Source organism: Talpa occidentalis, unplaced genomic scaffold, assembly GCF_014898055.3.
Source record: "Talpa occidentalis isolate TD23 unplaced genomic scaffold, MPIMG_talOcc4v2.1 talOcc4.12, whole genome shotgun sequence".
NCBI lineage: Eukaryota > Metazoa > Chordata > Mammalia > Eulipotyphla > Talpidae > Talpa > Talpa occidentalis.
The window spans coordinates 13,038,602-13,057,387 of NW_023601212.1; the positions used below are offsets into that span (position 1 = coordinate 13,038,602).

Sequence of the window (18,786 nt, forward strand, 5' to 3'; positions counted from 1 at the left end):
TCTCAATTGAATTTAAATCACTTAGGGTTTCTACAAATATCTTCAAGCATGTCACGGTAATGCTGTTTTTAGTAGTATCTGCTTATTAACCAAGTTTGAGAAGGTAAAAGAATGAGTTAAAGAGATAAAACATGACAATTGGTAAGAAAATCTCATTCCATCAAAAGGTACTCTTAGAAAATAGGAAACGTGTTTAAAATAAACCTACTCTTCACCCATTATAAAGGCCCTATAATTCACGATTTAAGCACTGGAAACCAAAAACATGATGCTCTTTTCTTATATCAATGGCATTGTGACGATTAATGTTGCTTTCTCTTTGATAAATTTTGCTGTAGTCATTTCAGTATTCACAGATTCCGGAAGGTTCAGATGTAGTCTGTACTTCTCAGAGACCTCAATCAATAAATCATCCTAAGAATAATAAACCAAGAAAGATTTTAAAAGATGAAACTAGAAAAATATTTCCTGGTTATAATTTGTATTATTTGTATTATTCTTCCCTTTATTCACTACTTTCCTTAAAGAGGATCTCATTTACAGGCAGGAGACTTGTACCTGGCAATACAGTTGCCATTGTAAATTCCTGAGATATTGAGGTTATTGCTGCTCAAAGACATAAAAAGGTTACAGTACCAGAAATTGGATGTTGCTATTCTAAATTATTTATTTATACATATTATAAATATATATTTATTTTTGCATAGAAAAACTGAAGTGTAGGCCAGATGTGTAGGGTATAAGAGAATTCACCAGAGTGGGAAGCAGAACAGGCAGATTTACTGAAATACACTGCTAAGGGCAGCAGAGGGCGACACAGGAGAGGCCTACCATGCCAAATGTGAGCTAGCGCTCTGGCTGGGGATTGAACCCAGGCCATAGGGGTGAGAGCACGAAGACTTAACTCCTAGGCCACCAGGGTGGCCCTGCTATTCTAAAGTATATGGCATTAACTGGGTTGACCAACAAACTAAAGAAACTTAAAAGATCTGCATTTATATTGATACAGCTTTTAGTAAAACTCACAATTTAGAAGACAAATAATGTAACTAGTTTGTGGATTTAGGTAAAGTGGGAGAGTGGAATGTTGGAAGCCTGCTTTGGTTCTGTTGGCTACATTTATCAAGATACTGTGAGATGAGTTTAGAAAATAATTTCCTAGTTTTCAAGTAAAATTGAAAGGGAATAATACAAGCCCAGAAATTTTAAGACTTCAGGACTTCAGCCCAGAAATTTTAAGACTTCAGTTTTAGGAATGGAACTAATTTTTACTTTTTACCATAAAGAACAAAGTTGAGAATTACTTTATCAACAAACACTGATTAAGAACAGTCTAGAGGTAAAGACCAGATTCACAAGTACTTTTGTCCTTTGTTAAACCTCTGATTGGATTAAAGTGGACCTCAGTAAATCCTTAAATTTTGCCAAAATTACAGCAATTAAGACAAAGGTCATTTAAAAATGGACATCTGAAAAAAATTGTATGTGGCACTGATTGAATCAGGCTATGAAATGCTATCATTCTAGACTAAATCTAACATAAAACAACTTTTGGATTCTACCCCAGTAGCAAGTAGGCTGAAAATATTGCTTAGCACTTAAAGATGCATATTTTCCAATGCTCTTTTCAGATATGGCCAAGGTGCATAATGGAAAAGGAAAAATAAACTTCCCAGAGAATGGAGCTGAAGGTAATGGAAACCAATGGAAGTAAGCAGCTAGGTAATCGATGAACCCTGACTTGGGACCTAAGCAGTAACATTCTCTACCTTAGAAAAGGGATCCTTCACAATATCGGCTTACTGGGATTTCAGAATTGCTGCGCACCAGATTGTGCCTCATATTTTCCATTTTGAATTGTTAATTATGGCTATCCTCTCTCCATTCCACAATGTATGGTGCAGGGGGTTACAAGAGTAGATAGGTTGTCTTAGCAGTCCACAGGTACGTGATTCAAAAGGAACAGAATGCAGATTATAATAGCAAAATCTTACACTTCGGAGCCTGATGCTGGGATTGGAGATTTCTTCCTTTGGGAAGTGGTTGGAATGTGACAGATTGTAGGACTATGGCCAATTATTTGCCCTTCTTCTGTAGGAGGATTATACATCCCTGTCATGTGACTTCCTGTGATTCCTGTGAGAAGAATATACTTCCCAGCTCTATTGATATAGGACTTTTTCTTTGGCCAATAGAATGTAAGTAGAAGTGATATGTCTGAGAGGAAACTTTAGGAACTATAACATGGTTTGGCCATTTCTAGGTTTGCTTTGCCATGAGAATGGCATATCTCTTACGGAATTGTTCCTTCACCTCTATCTTGAAATGTGCAAGACTCATGGAACAAAGCAGGAGCAAGCTGGTATGTATCTTGGGCAAATTATTGTAAGCCATTAAGAGTGTGAATGCTGCCTGACACAACTTACAGTATTATCTATTCAACTTACCTCTGAAACACGAAGATCACAGACAGATACTGAGTTAACACCAGGTAATTCAACTTTTAATTCAATTTTCAGAGGTTTCTCATTCTGATCTTCCACAATTTTCAATTCATAGTCAGGTCTCTTCATCTCCACCTGGATCTCTGTACTAGAAATCTCTTCTATCAGACGCCCTGCTTTTCCTGAAACTTGGTCCTTTGGCAGTAAAAGTTGAGGAAGGTGATCTGAATTGTCCATTGTACTGTTTTTTATCTGATCAAGGGTTAGTTCTTTATGAAAAAAAGGGAGGATCACAAAATTAATAAAATATTATCAGGCAATGAGCTATTGTACAATATATATAGTATTAGCCCAGATGGCAGATAAAGCTGTGGCTAGTTTGGGAATCTTAAATTAAAACAACAACAACAACAACAACAAAGAATTTGGTTTAAAAATCTACAGGAGGGCCTCCCCTGGTGGCGCAGGCAGTTGAGTGCCGTGCTCTGAAGCTGTCCGCAGCCTGTGTAGCGCAGGTTCAATCCCAGCCGGCCGGCGAGGGTCTCACATAGCATGGCAGACTTCTCCTGCTGCGTCCCTCAGCAGTGTATTTCATCAGTCTGCCTGTTCTGTTCCCCACTCTGTCTCTGGTGAATCCTCTCACCCTCCCGCACACCTGGCCTGTACCTCGGTTCTTGTATAAATAAATAAAATCTTTAAAAAAAATTTTAAAAAATCTACAGGATTTAAAAACCTTTGAGGATATGCTCATATTTCCAATATCTAATGTCTGTATTATACTATCTTAAGCTTCTTTCTTTCTTTCTTTCTTTTTTTTTTTTAAAGATATTATTTTTTCTTTATACAAGAACCGGGCGACAGGCCAGATGTGAAGGAGGGTGAGCGGATTCACCAGAGACAGAGTGGGGAACAGAACAGGCAGACTGATGAAATACACTGCTGAGGGGAGCAGTGGGCGAGACAAGAGAGGTCACTCGCCATGTGGGTTGCTCCGAGGCCAGCGGGGATCGAACCGGCACTGCAGAGGCTGAGGACAGCTTCACAGCACCGCCCTCAACTGCCTGCGCCACCAGGGAGGCCAACTATCTTAAGTTTCTCATCTCTCAAAATCAAGACTTCTAGTTTGTAAAATGTACACAGGATTAAAAAAATACCTTTTAAATCAGTTTATTTACCACATTCCCTTACATACATTAACTTACCATTTCTCATTTTCTCTCTTAAATCTTTTGGGTCAGTTTGGATTCCCATTAGATTTTGTTTCATTCTTTGAATGCTTCCTTTCATTTTACACTTTGTAATATGGTAAGAGTGTGAGAGAGTGAAGTGGAATTTTTCTTCAATGCACTTCATGGCCATCTGTATCAATTGACCTTTTTTCTCCGGGTCCTTTTCTGCTGCCTGGATAACATCAGGATTGTAGGCAACATCGAGGACTGTGTAAACATCTGAGTATAATTCAGAGGGTGTGAAATAAACACACTTGTTTCAGTAGTGATATTCTCAGGTGATATACTAAGCCATATCTTGATAAAGCTATACATTTTATTCCTGTATTTTCAGGAAATTCCAATGAGGAATTTCAAAATTCCAATGAGGGCATTTCTTGGCATTTTACATGGGTTAAGACAGCTCATATTATTAGAAAAAGTAAACAGTATGCTGTTTGCAAAAAGGTATACTTATAGGTCATTATTAACTATAACTAGATGAAAATTTTTATTTGGAATGCCTTTTATCAAGTAAAAGCTGTCACATTCTTATTTCCAATAACTTTTTAAAAATGTGCTTTTTTTCTCCCATAATTCTATGTACCTGATGTCTCAGACATATCTTCTGGTCTGCCGACACTTATAGGTACAGGATGAGTGTGTGACTGGGGAGCTGGGATTCTTTTCCACTGACATAGGTTGATAAAAAGTATTTTTTCTTTTGGTTTCTAGAAAGAAAATGATTTTGCATATCTCAAAATCTACTTTTTAATTTTTCAATAACTCATCACTCATCACAGAATTGGAAAAGAAAGAATTTTAGGCTCCAAGTAAGTTATTCAATATATTAAAACCTTGCTTGAGAATGATGTTGTTACCTGATTTCCACAAAGCTGTTGGGATTTTCACCTAGAATCCACTTGTTGCTCCCAGAAGAACTGGGAGGAGGGAGAAGGGAATGAGCTAAGCAGCTGTTTCAGGGGAATTTGACCCGATTTCACTACTTCCTTATCTCCCCAAACAAAGAAATTCTCTTTTTAAAATTTTTTTTTCATTTATGCATACAAGAACTGGGGTGTAGGCCAGAGGTGCCGGAGGGGTGGTGGTGGTGAGAGGATTTACCAAAGACAGAGTGGGGAGCAGAATAGGCGTGTCTACTATTGAAATACATGCTGAGGGGAGCAGGTGAGACAGGAGCAGTCTGCAGCTCCCAGGCCTGGCTGGGGATCGAACTGGTGCTGCAGTGGCTGGCAATAGATTGATAGCACTGAGACTTTAACCCCTGAGCCACCAGAGAGGCCCAGAAGTTCTCTTTATTTTGAAAAAGATCCAACTCTATGAATCTCTGTTAAATCATTGCATTACTTCTAAATTTCATTCCCCAGGGAAAAAATGGCTCACTTTAAGATGTCCAGAACATCATGTATGAACACCCCATTCTTATTCTTTCAACACAATCTCCCACACTGCATTTCATTTTCCACTTAGAGTGGCAGTTTCTCTGATTTTCTTGTGTGTTAGTTTTATTGTGTAGCAATATAGCTAAGAGGAATATCTTCTCGGGGTACCCCTGAATAATTTCATTCAGTACCTCCCACCACTGGGCATCAACTCCACCTACCAGTATCCTGGTCTCTATACAGAGTTGTGGTTCTGGGGCAGCACAGAGCTGTTTCCCCTCTTTGATCTGTTGTTGAATGAACTTCTCATAGCTCTCAGGGTTACTTTCAGCCAAATCATCTAGGAGGTTCCAGAACTGAGTAACTTGGGTGAGCAGGCCCTCAGATGATGTTTCCATGATTGAAGAGAATGGGCCTCTTAAGTCTGAAAAGACATGAAACAAAGGGAAAAAGGCCTGTGTAATCATTGGTTCACTTTTGCTTTCAGGGGAAGAGGAACACCTCAGAAATTGTTTTGGTGACATTAGCAGCTATCTTAATATCTGTGTCTAAAAGATGGTGAATTAGCACCACTTTATCTTTTCCTTATTTTCTGGTTATCTAATAGCCCTTCCTAAATTCTCAAGTTGTCCTCTCAATTAAGGCTTTACCTCACAAGCCTTGAAGGGACAAAGCAGTCATTTTGAGGCTGGAATTCCTAGAGATCTTGTTCCCAAACCTGGATATTATCTGCCTGGCAACTTTTTTTCCCAGTGTAAAATTGCCAGAGGTGTGTTTGGAGTGAGGGGAAATTGAGGCATCCTCAATCTTCAACATAGTCTAGTCAATAAAACATGGACTTTGTTTTATCGGATACAAGTATAGCTGGTTCCTGTCTTCTTTTTTGGTCCATTTGCTTGTAGGATTGTTTTCCATCCTTTTACTGTCAGTCTATTTTTATCTTTTGTAGTTAAGTGAGTGTCCTGGAGACACCCAAAAGGCAAAAATGAAAAATGATGTAAAAAATATATAAAATAAAATTATATATATAATATACATATATTTATATAAATATAAAAATATTTATAAAATATAAATATTATATATATATATATAAAACATGGACTCTAGATCCTAATCTTGTCTCTTTCCTTTAGTAGCGTGTGACCTTGAACAATTTAAGTGACTCGATTTATTCTCCTCGAAACGAAGGCTATAATACATACTTAACAGGGTTACTGTGAGGTTAAGGAAACTAACTAATAGGGGTTAGGGAGCATCTACTCGCCGTCTTGAGAAGCCGTCACACCCCCTCCCTGACTGCAGAGACGTCCCACATCATCCACAGAACGAGGAAAAGCGGATTGGGTTCTTCGAAAACGACGGTAGGGTTAGACTAAACCGGAAACTTAACTCAATGGACTGCCAGCCATTCCAGAGGTCGGAGAACCCACCTCCGCAAGCGGTTCCCCGCCGGACCGCGACGCCCGTTACCTAGGTAACCAGGCCGGGTACGACACCTAATCGGGTCCGGGAAGCTCCAGGCGCCACGATCTCTTCCTATCCAGTTCCGGCGTCTCCCCGTACTGGGGCGGGGCTGGCTTCTCCGCCGAGCCCGACCCACTTGGCTCCCCGTCCGCCTCCTCCCGGCGCCCGTCGACCCCCAGAGCGCGCAGGAACCGCTGGGCGCGGGCGGGGCCGCGGCTCCTGTTGGTGGGAAGACCTTCTCGGGCGCACCGCTTCCGGCCTGGACGGGAAGCGCGCGCCCCTTTCTCCCCGAGCGCTTCCTCCCCCACCCCCGCCACGCGAGGCCGCGGCGCACGGTATGGGCGTGTTTCTGTGTGTTTGTGCGGGGCGGGCGTTCGAGGGCGGCTGCCGGGGGCTCCGTGACCGTTGGGGGGCCGGGATCCCGGTAACAAAGATGGGGGACTCGCCTCGGTCTTCCTCCCGGAAGCCTCGACCCCTCCTCCGGGCGCTCTGAACCCTCTTCTCGGGGCCCGGCCGAGGGTCTCACCCGCCAACGTACCCCCAGCCTCGCCGGGGAGCGACGCCCGCGCCCCGGGCCCGGCCCGGCGCCGCGCGAGCGGGGGATGCCCCAGCCCGCGGGGCCGTCGGGATTCCGCGCCGGCGCCGCCTGCGGCCTCCGTCCGGGAGGAAGACCTGCCCGTCGGGCTGGGCTGGGGGCGCGGCGGCGGGAGCCGGGGCCGCGGGTGAGGGCAGAGTGACCGGTGGGAAGGCTGCGTGTTCACGAAGGCCTCGGGTGAAGCCGCAGAGCTGCCTTTGAGCCCCGACTCCTTGGCTTCCTGGGTCGGAGGAGAGCTTGTAATGAAGTGGTTCCTCGTCTCCCACTAACAAGATGCCCGATTTCCTCAGGATCGAGGGGTGAGTGAGCGGCGGGGTGGTTGCACAAAGCTCCTGCTAGCTACACACGGGCATGTTCTCTTTTGGACGCCAGGGGACAAAGTAGAAACTAGCCTTTCCTTGAATGGCGAAATTGCGGGCATCGGTGCCTTTGCTGTCGTGTGGCTCTGGACGGCTGTGGTCCCCTGACTGACGTTCTCAAATCTAGGCATTTGCTTCACCGCCATCTAATTTCGGGTTTTGAGCGTTAATGGCCACTGTGGACTTTGCCTCCGGACTGTGTGTCCTGGGGCAGGTTATGGCTTTAGGGGATTTCATCTGCAAAATAGGAAGGCAAGTACTGAGGAAAGTACGTGCCTCGTATAAAGTTATTTTGAGGCTTAACTAAATGGCGCTCTTGAAAACCCTTAATTATATGCAGTTTCCAAGAACTCTAATGTTCACTGTCGCCTTTCCTGCTGTCATTACTCTGTCAGGCGTTACCCTTTTAATGGTGAGGGAAAAACTTCCTCAGGACCTTTGACTTCCAATTCAGTGATCTTTTCTTTACTTTATGCTTTATAACGTGGTAATAAAAGGTAATAAAGGAAGTTATTATTAAATGTTAGTTATTGATTCCTTTCAGATTGAAGAATGTCCCGGGTTCCACTGGGGAAAGTCCTCTTGAGGAATGTCATCCGGCACACAGATGCTCACAATAAGGTGAGAGGCACAGCATACTTTTGTTTTTTTAAAGATTGATTTATTTATGCAAGAACTGGGGTACAGGCCAGAGGCGCAGGAGGGTGAGAGGATTCACCAGAGACAGAGCGGGGAGCAGAACAGGCAGATGGAGCAAAATACACTGCTGAGGGGAGCAGCGGGCGAGACAGGAGAGGTCTCCCGCGCCATGTGGGAATCTCCCTGGCCAGCTGGGAATTGAACCCGCGCTGCAGAGGCTGCGGACAGCTTCACAGCGCTGTGCTCAACCCGCTGCGCCACGGGGGAGGCCCCCATACTTCTATAATTCTTTTTTTTTTTAATAGAGGCATATTTTTTATTTATTTATTTATTTATTTGTTTGTTTGTTTCTTTGTTTATACATGCACTGGGTACAGTCAGAAGCGCGGGAGGGTGAGAGAATTCACCAGAGCCAGAGCAGGGAGCAGAGCAGGCAGAAGGACCAAAGTACACTGCTGAGGGGAGCAGCGGGCGGCAGGAGAGGTCTGCGCGCCATGTGGGACCCTCCTCTGGTGGCCGGGGAGCAGCCGGGGATCGAACCAGTGCCGCAGAGGTCGCCGGCAGCTTCGCAACCCAGCGCTCAACCGCTGCGCCACCGGGGAGGCCCACTTCTATAATTCTTAATGAGGGCACACAGTATGCCATTCTTTATTTTGGAACAATTGGGAGATGCAAATATGAAGTAAGTGGATGATTATGATTCTGCTTGATAATTGTTTTATTAGTAGGAAACATGTACAAAGTGCTTTAGTGCTCTGAGGGAGGAAGTCTGCCTTGGGAAATCTGGAGAAGCGTCACAGAATTTGTGGTATTTGAGCAGCTGATATTTAATTTAGTTCTCAATTAATGGGTCCAAGTTACCAGGACAGAGAGAACATTATGTAACAGTAGAAATCAACAAGAAAGAGCGTGAATCACTTGGGGCTTAGCAAGAAATTGTAGCCATCCAGAAAATAGGGAATTTGGGGGCTAATGGCAGAAGATGAGGCCTGAGTGGTAAATTAGAGTTGAATAGTGATGGTTGGAGATTAAACTACTTACTCTGGGCGATAAAGAAGCCAGCAACTGTTTTTAAGCAGTGCGTGACATGATCATATCTGTATTTTAGAAAGATGATTTGTTAACTGGATAAAGGATAGGTCAGATAGGGTGAAGAAGCGGAGAGACCAATTAGGCAATTTTGCAGTGTTCCAGATGAGAGATAATGATGGTTACCATAAAAAGAGGTGACGGTAGGGATGGAATAAGAAATTTAGGAGATAACATCCAAAGAACTTAGTGACTGATAGAATAATAGAATGATAGCAATCAAATATAATTACCTTTGTGTGACTGGTTGAATGATGACTGGTGCTATTAATTGAAATAGGCGACAAAAGAAAAGATATAAATGTGATGAGAAAGGAAATTAGTTTAGTTTTGAGCATGCTGATACTGAGGTACTTATAGGATGTCCAAGAGTTAAAGGACAAGAGAAAAGTTGGGGCAGTATATACAATTTGGGGATAACAGAGGTCATGAGAGTGGGTTAGGTCACATAGGAGAGCACATAGAATGAAAAGAGGGCCAAAGGCCCTTGTTTGATTTTATTACGGGTATTACCTGATACTCTGAATGTGAATGAGGATACAGTTGTTACCTGAGCAACCTCTGCAGTTGTGTTAAACCACCGCTAGCTGGATGGTGAGTTTATATTTGAAAGTGATATCTAAAAAAGATAAGCCTAGTACAGATTTTGCCAAATACTACTGGAGGACATAGAAATAAAATGTATTCTTAGTCTTTGGGTAAACTACTATGGTAGTTAGATTTTCAGGAAATTACTCTAGCAATTCTCAAACCTTTTTTTTTTTTAAAGATTTATTTATTTATTTATACATGCATACATACATACATACATACATACATACATACATACAAGCACTGGGTAGAGTCAGAAGTGCGGGAAGGTGAGAGAATTCACCAGAGCCAGAGCAGGGAGCAGAACAGGCAGACTGACGAAATACATTGCTGAGGGGAGCAGCGGGTGGCAGGAGAGGTCTGCGCACCATGTGGGACCCTCGCCCGGCAAGCCGGGGATCCAACCAGCGCCGCAGAGGCTGCGGGCAGCTTCGCAACCCAGCACTCAACCGCTGCGCCACCAGGGAGGCCCTCAAACTATTTGTTTTTGACAAAAATTGTGATATTGTTAAACGAGACTTAACCTAGAAGTTTAAAAACTTGCTCTTAGCTTTTTGACTTTGGTCAAATCTCTGAACCTTTCTTTCAGTAAAATGTGATGATAATGGGGCTTGCTTTCTTTACCTCATAAGATTGTTAAAGGTTCAATTTGAGATGGTAAAATTAGTCATAAAGTATTTTAGAAACATAAAGGGGTTATCATTTGCTTATTGGAAAATTCATAAGGTGATAAGTTTTAAAAGGTTTTCCTCTTGCTGCAGAATTCTAAATGTTTGTGGTTATTGGTTTGGGTTGTTTAAGAATTTGTTTGAGAATTTGTTGTTAAGAATTTGTTTCCCAGGTTTCTGACCATAACCCAGTCTGCTGTTGAATAATTACTGCAAAATGTATTTCCAGTTATTTTTCTGAGTCATAAAGTGTTATTTTTATTTCCTTTTTTTTTTTTTTTTAATCTAGATTCAGGAGGAATCAGATATGTGGAAAATAAGAGAATTAGAGAAGCAGATGGAAGATGCTTACCGGGGAACCAAAAGGAAAATGTTACCCAGCAGTTCAAGGTGAAGTTGAGAATCAAAATACTTGCCATTTTATTCAGAATCTTTGGCTTTTGCTTTAAAGCAACTTGGTCTGTTGAAAGTAGATGAATTGAGTTCTAAGAGTACTTCAGTCTTCTGTCTTGTATAAATCCAGGCATAAAGCATAATAGGCTATGATGCATATTGCCCGACTGTTCGTACTTACTTGAAGCGGGGAATTTAAAAATTCTTCCTTGCACAATTGTAATGTTAAAGGATTCTGTGGATTCTGACTTAGTTGATGGCTTTGACCTTGGGATTTTCTAGTGGTATCTTGTCGCTTAACTGACTGTTCGCGCTGCTGTTTTCCTGTTAGTCTTTCATACTGTTTCAGCCTTTTCATTTCCCCCTGCTCACGGTCTTTGCCAAGTCACCTAGCTTTTCACATTATCTTAATATTTTTGAGCGTGAATACGAAGAATTATGCAGGTGTCTTACCTGTGGAAGTATAGTAATGTCTGAGCAGCTGGCAACATCTCTTGGGGCTCATCTCTTGTGCTGTCAGTGTAGAGTTGTATGTACGAGAAATGGCTATAAATTAATAATGCTGATTTCTAAAGTCAGACAGGGAAATCAGTAGTTAGTAGTGAGGTGTTTTAAGGTATGAGTTTGCCTGTGTAGTAAGTGGACTTCTGGAGTGTGATTGTCTATGTGTACATGGCTTCAGATTGGAAAGTATTGAGGATGGTCTTGGTAAAGAAGGCAGTATCAAACATAAAAATAAATATTCTGTCAGTTTGTTTTTTTTCTTTGAAGATGGTCCTTTGAGAATTTAGAAGTACATTTAATACAGATGATGGTTTGTTTTGTGTTGGTGGTTCAATTCCAAGTCACATTTCCAGAAACAAAGTACTATTTTAGAGTGAACTGTTATCATCATGGTGAACAAATCTTTAAAACATAATCATCATATGGGCAAGGATTCTGACTGTCTCAGATGCTATTACCAACAGCTAGAACAATGCCTGGCATGGAGGAGGCCCTTAAACATTTTTGATAACAAATTAGCTGGCTAGGTCACCTGTTAGTGGAAAATGTAAGCGCAGTCTGGATCAGTGATTTTCAGTTGTCTTTCTTCAGCATACTCATCTGGTTAGCCTTTGCTCCCATGTTACTATGACTTCACTACTGCAAGTCGCTGGGTTTTCGGAGAGCATGTTTCAGAATCTCCAGGGATGTCATTATGCTCTCCATATCCTCCTAGTTGAGAATCATTGAGGGAGCTACAACATGCTAGAAGTTCAGAAGTCATTTCCTTTACAAGAGGATGGTTGTTTTGGTGAGAGTTTTATCGGACAACTGTACACACTTATAGAGAGGAAGAAATTGCGTGTTTTACATAATTTTTTAAAACAGTAATGTCAAGTTGTTTTCTTTTCTCCCCTTAGCTTGTTCAATGCGTTTTGTGTATGATGTTCCATAATGTGATCTCACATATTGCTTCTAAATCTTAAATTCTTCTGTGTTCTCTTCTAGTCGGATGCGTAGTGATGGTTTTGATGAAGAAAGTCAGAGAGACTATTGGAGACCAAAGAATGAAATTTCTGGGACACTGGAAGATGATTTTCTTAAGGCAAAATCCTGGAACAAGAAGTTGTATGATTATGAAGCTAACATGCCAGACAGGTTAGTGACTAAATTCAGATATCACCTGATAAATGGATAAACAAGATGTGGTATATTCATACAATGTAATATTATTTGGCAGTAAAAGGAGTAAAGTACTGACACATGCTACAACATGGATCAATCTTGAAAACATGCTTGGTGAAAAAAAACTAGACACAAAAAGCCACTTACTATGCTTGTGTTTGTATGTTATATCCAGAATAGGCAAATCTAGAAAGATAGAAAGTAGATTAGTGGCTGCAGGAGAAGAAGGTATGGAGATGTCTGCTAATGTATGTAGTCTTTTTGGAGTGATGAAAATATTCTGAAATAAGATTGTGGTGTTGGCAGCATAACAATATACTAAAAATCACTGAATTTATACTTGAAAAGGGTCCATGAAGGGTATCTTGATAAAGTTACTATTTTTAAAAATTGTCCCAGTGTATACAGTATTATGTTGTGAAGTGTTTTTGAAAAGTGCTTCACAGCTAAAGAGCAGCTTGTGAGTCTTTATATTTCTTTTTTTTTTTTTTTTTTAGATTTATTTATTGGGCCTCCCCTGGTGGTGCAGGCAGTTGAGCGCCGTGCTGTGAAGCTGTCCGCAGCCTCTGCAGCGCCAGTTCAATCCCAGCCAGCCGGCGAGGGTCCCACATGGCGAGCAGACCTTTCCTGTCTCGCCCGCTGTTCCCCTCAGCAGTGTATTTCGTCAGTCTGCCTGTTCTGCTCCCCGCTCTGTCTCCAGTGAATCCTTTCACCCTCCCGCGAATCTGGCCTGTACCCCCTTCTTGTATAAATAAATAAATCTTTAAGAAAAAAGATTTATTTATTTATGTATGTATACAAGAGCTGGGGTACAGGCCTGTGAGTCAGGAGAGGTCTGCTGTGCCATGTGCTGCAGAGGCTGCGGATTGCTTCATAGTGTGTTGCTTAACCCTTTGCACCACCAGGGAGGCCTGTATTCTTTTTTTAAAAAGATTTATTTTATTTATGCATACAAGAACCAGGGAATAGGCCAGAGGTGCCAGGTGTGAGAGGATTCACCAGAGACAGAGTGGGGAGCAGAACAGACAGATCTACTGAAATACACTGTTGTAGGGAGTAGTGGGTGAGACAGAAGTCTGTTGTGCCTGGCTGGGGATCAGGCCGCAATGGCTGGTGATAGCTTGACAGTGCTAAGACTTTAATCCCTGTGTCACCAGGGAAGCCATGTCTTTGTATTTCTTAAGGAAGAGAAGCTTCATTAAGTAGCTATTTCTAAGTGAACCTTTGTATCTGAAATGATAGTGTGCAGTACAGAAGATGTAACTGGCTAACTTACTAAGCTATAATGTGGGGTTGGCTCTGTTTTCTCTATTCTTATATGTGTCTATGCATGCTTTCCTAATTCTAATTTGCTTCAATTTTTAAAGATGTATGAATTGCTTTACCAATACATGTAATAAGATATGTCTTCTTACAGATGGGGTCACAGTGGTTATAAAGAATTATACCCTGAAGAATTTGAAACAGACAGGTAAGGCAAATTGACTAAAAAAATTTAAGTTTAGTACAAAGTCTGAACGATAAATTGAGTTCCTGACTTGGGCAAAGGACATTATATTTACCATTAAAAATCTAGTGAGGGAAGTGATATATTATTTAGTTGGGAGACAATTGGTATTTTGCCTTTGATTCGTTTGGCATAGTTATTATTACATATAGTAACTTAGTATTGTAGATTAGAACTTTTATTTCATTTAAAATACTCAGTAATGAAGTTATAACCCTGTATCAGAGTTCAGCTTTAAATTTTATGTTAATGCCAACTTCCTTTCTAGGATGCAAAACATTAAAATACAAATTCATTTTTAACTTTCTATAATAAAGAAGTTTCTCTTTTTTATTAGTAGTGATCAGCAAGATATTACCAATGGGAAAAAAACATCTCCCAAGGTAAAATCATCTACGCACGAATCTCACAAACACAAGAAGTCAAAGAAATCCCACAAAAAAAAGCAAAAAAAAAGATCACACAAGAAACAGAAGAAAAACAAAAAGGAAGCCACAGATCTAACAGTGGATTCCTCAAGTGAGTTCTCAGAAGAAACTGGGGCTTCTAGTACCAAGAAAAGGAAACAATCACATAAGCGTAAGAAAAAATCCAGGAAAAAGTCTCTCAAAAAATCTGCTTTATTCTTAGAGGCAGAAAGTGACACTTCCCAGTCAGATGATTCCTCATCCAGCAGTTCTGAGGAGAGTGAGGAAAGAGACACTAAGAAAACCAAAAGGAAAAAGAAAGAGAAAAAAGTTCATATCCCTGTAGTCAACAATGAAATACAGGAGAGGACAAACAAACGCACAAATTGGAAAGTGGCTACAGATGAAAGGTCTGCGGAGAGTTCAGAGGATGACTAAAGGAGAAATTCTTCGGTTTCCTCAGGACTGTGGGTATTTCCAGCTCTTACACCTTGGGGTTTTGCCAGTGACTTGTGCTCAGCACAGGGGTCCTCAGGTCAGAGCTGTCTTGTGCCATCCATGTACTTTTTGACAGACTTGTCTTTTTCGGCCTGTTAAACTTGACCTATTGTTAATAGGGAAGCTAGTATTTTGTTATGAAGGTTTCTTGAAGAGATTATTTTTTTGCAATTAATCACATTTAGTGTAGAGAGCATATACAACAGATTAAGACCCAGAAAGTGGAATCTCTCATCACCTGGGTACACCAATTGGAACATTGAATTTGGGGGAAGCAAAGGCTGGGATCAAGAGCTGGATTGGAACCAGTGCTATGTAGAATGGTGGAAGGGAACATCGTGTTACTCATGCCACAACTTGGCTATGTCTTCAGCCTTGTGCTTTGATCCTTTTGTATTTTGGCCTTACAGGGATGGGATCCAGCTAACTTAATGAGGAGATGAGCATAAGAACAAATTTTCCCTTCTTGATAGCACCCATAGATAGCTGCTATATGACCAGGGTTTTCTGTTAAAGTTCCCTTCCACAGTTGGTTACACTCCTAAAACATGGTAATTGGATAGTAAAATGTTCTTTAGATTGTTGGAGATTACCTAAATGGACTTGTGTTCAAAATTATTTCTTCAGTTGTCTTAGCTAAGTTCTCAACTAAATGGGGAAGAATTGGGAACTAGTCATGCTGTCTGATGGTGCTCTGAACTGGATTCAGAGCAGCAGCTGCCATTTAAATGTCTTCCTTGTTTTTTTCCTAAACCTATTAATGAACTTTTTCCCTGAAACTAAGTTGAATCAATTCTAAAATGAAAGACTTCTCAGGGATATATCCACTTACTTCCAATCTGACTTTGGATTAAAGCACCAAGCAGAGACCACATTAGTTCCTTTATACTATATACTGTGACCCCTGCTATGTTGATTCTTAAGATTCTAAGATATCACTGAAAGAAGTCTGGCAGAATATAAGTTCACTTTTTCACTCTGGCAGATCAAGTGACATTGTTTTCTTGGTTGTCACCTTGTGAGCTGAGTAAAAAGCTTGAAAACTCAGACTTTTGCTTCTGCAACTAATTGGTTGTGACGTCTGGAGCAGGTAAGTTAACCTTTCCTGCCTTAATTTCCCCATGAGTAACACATACTTCATGGTAGCATGACAGTGTAAGACACCAGCAATAGATATAACTATGACAACATTCCATGAGGTGGTAATATTTTATAGTTCTGATGACAAACTTTATTCTTTACAGACAGCCTTCTAATAAAAATGTTTAGTCTTAAAACATGGTTGGCCAGAGGTTCCCTATCTCTTGATTATCAGCAGGTGCTACCTTTTGGGTTATTTATTTGAAATATTAATACTTACAATATTTGGTACATTGGTACTCAGTGTTCCGTGGTGTATATTTTTACCTTTTGGATTAGTAGGGGCCCAAGGGGGAAGAGCGGTCTATAATCACTACCTCTTAGCTTAAAGCAATTGTTTTGTTCTTGGAGCAAGTGAAATCTGTGTTGGAGTTTTCAACATGTATTTTTTAGCATTGTTTCTGTGCTGTAAGAGTACTAATTCCTAAGCACAGCCTCAGGAAGATGAGACAAGTTATGTCCAGGAAGTTGGTTCTGTTGGGTCTTGACCTTCCTTTCCTCCCACATTAGCAGGCCCATCTCTTAACAAATACACATTATGCCTGTTTTGTTTTTTTTGCCATGTTTACCTAAATTTCTTGGTCCAATATAAGCAATAAAGCTATTTTCTGTTTTCATCTTTCTCAATCCCAAATTCTCTATGCCTTAAGCCAAGGCTTTGGTGGTTCTTTCAGCCCCCTTAAAGATGGCTTAGAGTGGCTCCTCAAAAACCTCAGATTTTCCATTTGCACTACTGGTCTTGAAATATTTATTTCTAGTATTCTTGCCAATCAGAGATTTCTATATTAAGTCCTAAAGTGGATGTAAAAGAAAAAAGCTGGAGAATTCACATTTATTGAATAATTGTGTTACAACCTGAAATTTCTGAATAAATAAATTTCATCTTTTGAACATTTGATCTATTACTTTTTAGCACCAACAGGCTTCCTAAGAACCTGAAGTTGACCTGACAGTTAACATTCCTCCAGTGAGCTTCATTCAGTCTACTTAGTGACAAGTTTTTTGCTGCTTCTGCCATTTTCCCAGAGGATGTTCTATTGCCCTCCTTTCTGTACAATCTGGGCAAACCGACTGGTGATAGCAAGAGTAGTGTCAATGAAGCGGTCCACACAACTAGAGAGGCAATTTTCAGTGCGAGAGTCTAGACGATTCCCTGGCTTCTCCACACATTTGTCCCAACATAGCTCCATAAAGTGATGCACCTAAGGGGAAAGAAAAAATAACAATCACTGGGAGCTACAGATAGGCCTACCTGCCAATTTTCTTACTTCCTTTCCCATTTCTCTAGTTTTCTATCAATCTTTTAAAACATTCTTTAAATCAAAAATGGATTTTCCTCATTTCCTAATTGGTCACTGTTATGGGCTATATCCTTATCCCTACAATCCCTTTCTCTATTTTCCCTCCTCTTGAAGTAATTAAATACCTTCCCTCAAATTATTCCTGTCTTTGCATAATGCATCAATTTCAGCCCACTCCCTTATTTAACTTCAACCCATTACTGTTCCTGTGAGGTCCTTACACAGCATTCTCAGTTGGACTCAGTAATTCTCTTCCTAAAAGTATATCCATTCATCTAGACAGTTCAAATTCTTGCCTCCTTGAACACCACTGTTTGTGTCAATTCCTTACCCACTGTCAGAGTTGTTGATATCCCCCCCCCATCTAACACTGGGAAGGAACAGTAACAATACTGTACTCATCTCATTTCAGATCTAGCTCCCAGAGAGTACAGTTCTTAGTTCTTAACCTTTTTGGGGTCATGGACACATTTGCAAACTAATGAAGAAAAACGTACATACGGATGCAGACAAGATGTGAGCACCTTCATAATCAGAATCCAAAGATTTCCAACCACTGTTCTTGAGGCTCATTCTCTGTAAGCCCTCCCAATGCCCACCCGCAAAGAAATGGCTATTTGGGAGGCTGGGTACTAGTCAATTCCGTCAGTCTTTTCTGCGGTTCTAAAAGATGACAATCATCTCCGTCTAAGAGTCGCGTTTTAAGTAGCCCAAGGTCATGCGCCACGCCTGAAGCCTCATAAAACCTCGTCCTAAACTGACAGTCTAGCGCGACTACTTCAGCGCCCACCTTTCTCTGACGGTATTCTGCTCTACCATTCTCAAGCACAATCCTCGCATTCCACGCACAGCCCGGCGCGGCCGGGAGCGACTGCGAAGCCGAGACCCAGCGCGGCCGGTGTCGTGCCCGGGGGCACGTGGCCTGGAAGGGGCAGAGGCGGCGTCAGGACCCAGATCTCCGAGTCCCAGCTCAAGGGCTTGCCGTCACATCCCCGAGCCCCTGCAATTTCTCCGCTCGCGTCACTTCCCCAGCGGGGCTTGCTGAGCGGGGCGCCGGCGGCGCGGGCGGCGGGTGGAGCCGCGCCGAGCACATGGCGGCCTCACCGCGCCGCCCGCGCCGGGCTCCGCACGTCCCTCTCCCTCTTCACCCGGGTCGCCGTCCCCGTCCCCGCACCTGTGCGGTGAACTGCGCCTTCTGCTGTTCGGCCGCTACCAGGCGCTGCAGCTCCGCCTCGCCCGCCTCCCCGAGCTCCGCCATCACCTGCTTCAGGCTCAGGACCGGGCGCCAAGCGTGTGCGCATGCCCGCGGAGCGCGCCGAGCGTGTGCGCATGCCCGCGGGGCGCGCCGAGCATGTGCGCATGCCCACGGGGCGCGCCGAGTGTGTGCGCATGCCCGCGGGGCGCGCGCC

The 18,786-nt window shown here is 42.1% G+C and overlaps 3 protein-coding genes across 9 annotated transcripts; 1 reads left to right on the plus strand and 2 right to left on the minus strand.

Moving 5' to 3' along the window:
* Positions 1-215: 215 nt before the first annotated feature.
* PIH1D2 (PIH1 domain containing 2) lies at positions 216-7,044 on the minus strand. Of its 4 annotated transcripts, none has more exons than XM_054693096.1 (6): positions 6,969-7,044; positions 5,277-5,479; positions 4,260-4,383; positions 3,647-3,892; positions 2,448-2,713; positions 216-414 (listed from the first exon to the last, which is right to left on the minus strand). In XM_054693096.1, exons 2-6 carry the CDS (start codon positions 5,451-5,453, stop codon positions 280-282), a joined length of 948 nt encoding a protein of 315 aa, XP_054549071.1. In that variant the 5' UTR covers positions 5,454-5,479; positions 6,969-7,044; the 3' UTR covers positions 216-279. The 4 variants fall into 4 exon arrangements, with proteins under 4 accessions (XP_054549071.1, XP_054549070.1, XP_037361162.1 ...); XM_054693095.1 differs by lacking the exon at positions 6,969-7,044 and adding an exon at positions 6,489-6,681; XM_037505265.1 differs by lacking the exon at positions 6,969-7,044 and adding an exon at positions 6,449-6,681.
* Positions 6,789-16,964, plus strand: NKAPD1 (NKAP domain containing 1). Of its 4 annotated transcripts, XM_054693097.1 has the most exons (7): positions 7,229-7,416; positions 8,021-8,097; positions 10,753-10,853; positions 12,348-12,497; positions 13,942-13,995; positions 14,369-14,550; positions 14,662-16,964. In XM_054693097.1, the coding sequence occupies exons 2-7, from the start codon at positions 8,029-8,031 to the stop codon at positions 14,874-14,876; spliced, it is 771 nt and encodes a 256-aa protein (XP_054549072.1). In that variant the 5' UTR covers positions 7,229-7,416; positions 8,021-8,028; the 3' UTR covers positions 14,877-16,964. The 4 variants fall into 4 exon arrangements, with proteins under 4 accessions (XP_037361160.1, XP_054549072.1, XP_037361161.1 ...); XM_037505263.2 differs by lacking the exon at positions 7,229-7,416 and adding an exon at positions 6,789-6,857 and having other exon boundaries at positions 14,369-16,964; XM_037505264.2 differs by having other exon boundaries at positions 14,372-16,964.
* TIMM8B (translocase of inner mitochondrial membrane 8 homolog B) lies at positions 14,601-18,677 on the minus strand. Its single transcript, XM_037504258.2, has 2 exons — positions 18,552-18,677; positions 14,601-17,278 (listed from the first exon to the last, which is right to left on the minus strand). Exons 1-2 carry the CDS (start codon positions 18,633-18,635, stop codon positions 17,111-17,113), a joined length of 252 nt encoding a protein of 83 aa, XP_037360155.1. The 5' UTR covers positions 18,636-18,677; the 3' UTR covers positions 14,601-17,110.
* Between the last annotated feature and the right edge of the window lie 109 nt (positions 18,678-18,786).